At 44.3% G+C, this 7,001-nt stretch overlaps 1 protein-coding gene across 1 annotated transcript; it reads left to right on the forward strand.

The window, feature by feature from the left end:
- Positions 1–4,210, forward strand: LOC123129078 (AT-hook motif nuclear-localized protein 9; the record flags this gene model as incomplete). Its single annotated transcript, XM_044549230.1, is given in 5 exon segments — positions 1–1,064; positions 1,851–1,918; positions 2,480–2,608; positions 3,123–3,284; positions 3,441–4,210. Coding segments are annotated over 5 exon segments (1,596 nt in total). The 3' UTR covers positions 3,900–4,210.
- Positions 4,211–7,001: the final 2,791 nt, after the last annotated feature.

Genomic DNA, 7,001 nt, shown 5'->3' on the forward strand with positions numbered 1-7,001 from the left:
AAAGATCGGGTTTTGACGCGAATCTCCCGCTCCACGGCCGCCCTCCCCGTCTCCGGCGGTTTCCCCTGTTTACTCGGCAAGATCTCGGCCCGCTCCTCGATCTGATCTCGCCTCGGTCCGCGGGAGGGGTAGCTGCTCTGGTGCGAGGGTTCGGGAGTCGGTAGAGGAGATCTCCGTGGCTGCGATCCCCGCCTCCATTGCCTGAAGCCAGTGGCGTGTTGCTGGGTGCGGGTGGCGGCGGCTGTGAGTGAGCTCTGTCTGTCTGTGGCTGCCGCGCATTCCATGAATGGATGGGAGGGAGTCGACCGCGACGTCGGGGCCCAACTACTCGCCCTTCTATGTGCAGCACCGGGGCATGGGCCCGCCGGGGGGAGTCCCCGGAGGCGGCCTCCACGCCCCGCCCGCCGCCGGGTACCGGCAGCAGCAGCTTGATGCCGTCTCGGGCGGGTACACGTTCCATCAGCCGCCCTTTGGGGCGCCCGCCCACATTGGCCAGCAGGTGTACCACCAGAACCATGTCGAGATGGCGCCGCAGCACGGTGCTGGTGCCGGCGGCTCACAGCATATGACGCAGCACAGCATCGGTGGCGCTGGCGGTGGCGGGTCGCAGCATATGGTGCAGCACAGCGCCGGCGGTGGCGGTGGCTCACAGCATATGGCGCAGCACAGCGGTGGCGGTGGTGGCTCACAGCATATGGCGCAGCACAACACTGGTGCTGGTGGCGGTGCTGACGGGGGCATGGACATTGGCATGGGTGTTGTGGCCGTGAGCGGTGATGCTAAAGGGGATCAGGGGGGCGAGGCTGGCCAGGATGAGCAGGTGAAGAAAAAGCGCGGGAGGCCAAGGAAGTATAAGCCTGATGGGTCGGTGACGCTGGGGCTCTCGCCATCTCCGTCGACGCCTCATTCGTCGAGCCCAGGAATGGGCACGATGGTTACCACACCTGGCTCAGGATTTGGGCCCGGGACAGGATCAGGGGGCTCTGGTTCAGGCGCACTAACGGAGAAACGTGGCAGAGGGCGGCCACCTGGGTCCGGGAAGATGCAGCAGCTGGCTTCGCTTGGTGAGCACTTGCAGCCATGTAGAATTTATGATCATGTCGTGCGCTTTATGGTAATTAATTTGTCAAGTGACATAGTATTTCCATTAATGCTATAGGAGCAATCATTTTACAGCACCGTTATAAACATGCTTTGTAGATTTCTTCTGGCATGTTTTCTGGTAGTCGGTTGGATCTACTCAATTATGTGATACCATATTGCTACCAGTGATAGCATTTTTCATGATAAATTTGGTCATAGATATGGAAACTATCTGACTTATATCTAGTAGTATGCAGATAAAATCTGGAAACCATCTTTGTATTGTGTGTCTACTTTTAAGTTTTTCCTATATTACTCCCCAATCTGCAGTAGCTGCCGATGATTAGTTGGTTGGTTGTTACTCACTTCTTTATCATCAGTTGGGAGATATGGCTGTTATCATGCCAAATATAATTCCCTACATTCTTTTAATGTGTTCTGCTGCTACATACATGTCTTCAGGACCTACTTATGAATCTTCTTTAAATGTCATATTTTTTTCCCATCACTTCTTTTTTAAGTTTTAAGATGGTCAAACTGAAAATAATAATATACTAACTGAAAATAATAATATACTCTGTATCTCTTGAATTGACGAATTGCGCAAGTTATATGTTGACTTTATTCTGTTAAGCAAGCTCTTTTCATCCCTTTTTTCCTCTAAAAAAGAAGAAGAAAACTAGACCTTTTGCGGTGCTACCTTTTTCTTCTTTTTATAGTTTGATGCATTTGCTATTGGTGTTATCTGATGAGTTCTTTTTCTTCAGGAAAATGGTTTCTTGGCTCTGTTGGAACAGGCTTTACTCCTCATGTGATTATTATTTCAGCTGGAGAGGTAACATGAGAATGATCAATGAATGATAGCTGTACTTCTTTCTACGAATGTTGCTGACACACTATCTTTAAATTTCGGCATTATTATTCCGTAAAACTGCTGGACTCTTGCTTCCGTGAGTGATAGAATATTCTATCTAATGCACCGAATTGCCTTCAAATTGTTTCTTGATTTGCCATGTCATAACATAACTGGCATAACAGAAAAAGCAAAAGCTTCATTAACCAATAGACCAGTACAGGCTCTTGCTTGTTAGTCTTAAACAAAGTCTTTATATCCTGTACCATATAATTAACTCCATAGGCGGCATTTAATCGATGCATGCATTAATCCCAGCCTTTTTGACAGACAGTTAAATGCTGTGGAATAAAAGTTAAAACTTAAAAGTAACTTAACTAGAAACTATCAACTACAGTACCATCAGTGTGGTGCGCAAGCTGAATTATCTGGATAATTGCATCTGAATATTTTGTTTGTTTCTGGAAATACTACATGGTAGTTCTTAAAATTGTTATATATGCCTGTCAGTTTGCGATTCTTATAAGTTGTGTATGTGTGCAGGATGTTGCTGCCAGAATAATGTCCTTCTCACAACAAGGCCCAAGAGCTATTTGCATCATCTCAGCAACAGGGGCTGTCTCCACGGCAACCCTTCATCAGGATTCAGACTCCGGTGCGGTGACATATGAGGTATCTTGCTGTAGGTGTATAATACTTCGTTTCATTGTAGTAGAAAGACTTGCTATGTATGACATGCATCCTTTTGTTACCCGCACGCACTCTTTATTACAGCAAAAGATATACGAAATGTAGTGCTTCTTCAGTGAAAAGGGGAAAATATACCTCTGTCCTGCACCTTGGCCCATGTTGAATGTGCTGAGCTCTCTCCATTTATCAAAATGCTTTACTGCTGGTTGCTTCAGTAACCTGTCATCTGGTGGTAAAATTATCCTGACTAACCACTGATTTATTGATAAATTGGATTGTTTGATATCTAAATCATGAGTTTGCTTTAACTTTTGCTCCAAGTTAGTATTCTATAGTAAAAACTTCTGCTAGTATTTTTTTTGTCATCGAACAGTTCACTACTGTTTTACCCTTGAGCCTGAGAAGAACTATATTGTCCATATGTAGTTTTTTTTTTGCGAGTACTTGTCCATATGTAGTTCATGCTCTTATGTATTATTATCATTTGCTTTGGCAGGGTCGATTTGAAATCCTGTGTCTTTCTGGATCATATTTGGTGGTAGAAGAAGGCGGTACCCGCACTCGAAGTGGAGGCCTTTGCATAGCTTTGTGTGGCCCTGACCACAGGGTTATTGGTGGGAGTGTTAGTGGAGTCCTGACAGCAGCTGGAACTGTTCAGGTATTAAATCTCAGAATTTTGGGTGTTGTCTTTCCCCCTGTATCAGTTGCTTTGCTCATCATGTAGGGAGCCCGGTATGAGTATTGTTTTACATTCTGATTTATCTTGGTTAAGTCATTCCTCTGGTTCTTACCGATCGCCCGTGTATTACACCAGGTGATAGTGGGGAGCTTCATGTATGGCGGCGGGTCAAAGAAGAACAAAGGCAAAGCAGACCAGGATGTGGAGAACGAAGAGCAGAACGGCGGCGGCGGCGGGGAAGAGACCCCCACGTTGGCACTGCCGGAGCACCCCCACAACATGCCGCCCCACCCGATGAGCGGATGGCCGGCCGGCCTGATGAGCCAGATGGACCCGAGATCGTCTCCCATGTACGGCGGCGGGTCCAACAAAAACAAGACCAAAGCAGAGCAAGACATGGAGGATGAAGAGCGCAACGGCGGCGGTGGCGGTGGCGAAGAGCCCCTCGCAATGGCGCATCCCGAGCACAACATGAACCCCGAGCATAACATGAACATGCCGCCGCCCCACCCGATGGGCGGGTGGCAGCCCGGCTTGATGCGGCAGATGGACTCGAGGTCCTCCAGCATCGACATCAACTCGATCCGCGAGTAGCTCTGTTGTCGCCCGCCGGAGAGACCACTCCTCGACTCCGGATCAGATCAGATGAGATGAGATCGTCACTTTTAGCAACCACACAGCAAGCATCGTGTACCGGGCCTACTGTAGATTGCGGTGTTGGGGATTGCTGCTGCTGTGGCTGTCGTGTTAGGAATGGAACCCTGCATATCGATTGATCATATTATTGGTCATTGTACTGCGATGTTGTATTAGAGAAGAGATGACGATGGATCCTACCTACCTATACAGGAAGAGAACGGAGAAAAACCTGGGTATTTTAGTTATGGAATAATGTTGGGAATGTACTACGCCGAGTACTCTACCTAGCTTCATCCACCTAGCTAGTTCTTTTCTTTTTGAGCTTCATCCACCCATAGCTTCTCCATCCATGTATGGTAGCTTCAACCCATGATTCAAGCTTGGACATATATTTTTTGTAGTTTATATTTCCTATACTCCCTCCGTTCCAAGATACTTGAAAATCAAGGTTTTCAGTCACCTGATGGGATGGTTTCATGAGCGGTTCCCCACTCAAGCTGGTTCAACTTCCTCATAACTTAGTTCACATGGGCCAACTTTCCACTAAAACACTAGCCCATTTTCAAGTGAAAACTTGAATAGGTCTTCGTCATTCCAGTGGTTATTTGTAGAACAGGTTATTCACGGTTTCTAGTTTCTATGTATATGCAGGCACAATCCACGGCGCCCTTGTCATGAATCCATTGTTCTGTTTCCTATCCTTTTTTGTTTTCTTTTTCGAAAAGAAAATCAGTGAGCCAAGTTTCAGAGACAACTGAGAGTTTTCAGTAACAACTCAGCGCTATCAAAAGGTTCAATGGTTACGTATGCATTTTCATGCTTCTCAAAAACATGGGAAAAAGCAACATTGCCTTGTTTGCAACTTCTGCAAAAGTGATATTGACTTGTTTGCTACTTATCAAGAAGTAGCATTGCCTTGCTGTCAAAAAGTAAGGTTTTCTGGTTTCCAACTGAAATAGGGGCCAACTTTGTTTGTAGTGGAACATGCCCTTGATAGCTAGGGTCTCAAAGAGGCCGCCCCCGTTCTTGCTAACGACGAGTATTTTGGAATGGAGAGAGTACCTATTAAGCTGTTTGTAAAGGGGGCTTGATGGGTCGGTACACGTGCACTCTATTTGCTCGACTAGCTCAGGATTTAGTCAAGCATTGGACATTAATTTTGATTGCCTAATTCTCTATCTACTGGATAATTACACGTGTGTTGCAATGGGGCTGCAAATATTTGTACTCGATCTCTTGTGCTATTGTAATATTTGTACTTGATCTCTTGTGCTATTGTATGTATCACCCTCCTGGTTGAATATGTCTGTCACTATTCACTGATCTTCATCTGCAGCAGTTTTCGTTGCATGTATGTTTCCATTATACCACAAATTTAGGTTTATCCACATTTCACTTCCTTGCAAACACATTGTCTTGCCAGTCCTTTATCTGTTGTGTAACAGGTTTCGGTGTCTCCTTGCGGCTGTGATGGAAGTGTTGTCTCGAATGATCAAGCTGGCTATTTGTGTCATCTGTCAGTATTGTTATATAAAAAATAACTCTCTACACATGGCGGCATATGCGCACGGCCCCAATTTTTATCTATAATTATTTTGGAAAATAACTCTCTAACAAAAATAAAGTTATTTTCATGATGTAGGACCAGACATGCAAGCGAAAAGGCACGTATGCCAAGAAGGCAAGCAAACTAACAGAGAGAAATGAGAAAAGGCTCTTCTCTATAGAACGAAAGGCATTTGTGCCAAAAAGACAAGAAAAAAGATGAAGATAAGTGAGAAAAAACCATTTCTATACAACAAAGAGGCACTTGTGCCAATGCCAGAAAAAACCCGACGCATCATATATTAAAAAGGCACTTACGCCAAAGGGTGCGTAGCTGCCACCATGCATAGAAAATCACCTCTCATTGTTATATGACTATCATTGGTGACATCGTCTTCTTCAACAGCCTCTTTCTCTTTTTCAACAACCCTTTCTTCGAACCCTTGCGGACAGGGTCATCTGCCTGGTCCGCCCATACTATTGCAGCTTCATGCCTAGATCAGGGTGATGCCGTTGGCGATATGCTTGATGATGATTCACACTAAAATTTATAAACGAAAAAACTTAAAGAGTATGTTATTTGCAATATTTTAAAGAGTAAGGCAAACACCAATATTTGTAATTTAAAAAACGTGGCAATATCAAAGGAAACCGAAAAGCAAAATATGTACATGCATGGTGCTTGTGTTAGCGAATGGAGATATTTTTTCAGCATGATACTAGTTTTCTTGTGCGGCTGGATGATGTTTCATAGCCTGACATTTGGTAGAGTTTGGACTTCAAAAAAATTCTGCTCATTGTTAAGGCCATCGATTTGCAGTCTCCATATGAAAGGACAAATTTCACACTTCAACATTGGCAACCACATTTCACAATCGTTTTAGAGTACGCAACGGTCAAACACAAAGCACTAATACCTAGTTCAAAATTTCACTTGACCAAAACACAAAAAATAAACTAAAGCAGGTTTAGTCTATTTCACCAACGTAGAACTTCAAATCAGAACATGTGAAGCACTAATTTGAACCCCGCGGTTAGGGCAGGCGCTGACATTTGGAGGACTTTGTACGAACAGGGTAAAATGGTCCAATAGCTATAATAGATTAGAAGAAGTACTTCCATGGGTATACATTGCATACTAGGAAAGTCATTATAAAGCATAAACATAAGAAATCATTAGGGTCTTAATACCCCTTGTATATGTGACTATAGGATACAAATGATGATTATATGATTCATGATCTCCAATGTAAATGTCTACTGAAGAAATATAGCGCGTGCCTTGATATGTATGGGAGCCAGAGCCCTATACTCTTTCATGGTTGGCAGATTTCAGTATCCACACAAAGTCATTTTCTTTTTGTTAGCGTTATATTATCTTCTCAAACATGAGTAAATAGCATAAAACTACTACTTTACAGGTTAGGGTTCTAAAAAACTATCGGTTTTTATTTTTTCTCAGATAACTACCAAATGGGTGGTCGGCTGTTTCAAAAAACCCAAATCGTCGAG

This window comes from Triticum aestivum, chromosome 6A, assembly GCF_018294505.1.
Source record: "Triticum aestivum cultivar Chinese Spring chromosome 6A, IWGSC CS RefSeq v2.1, whole genome shotgun sequence".
NCBI lineage: Eukaryota > Viridiplantae > Streptophyta > Magnoliopsida > Poales > Poaceae > Triticum > Triticum aestivum.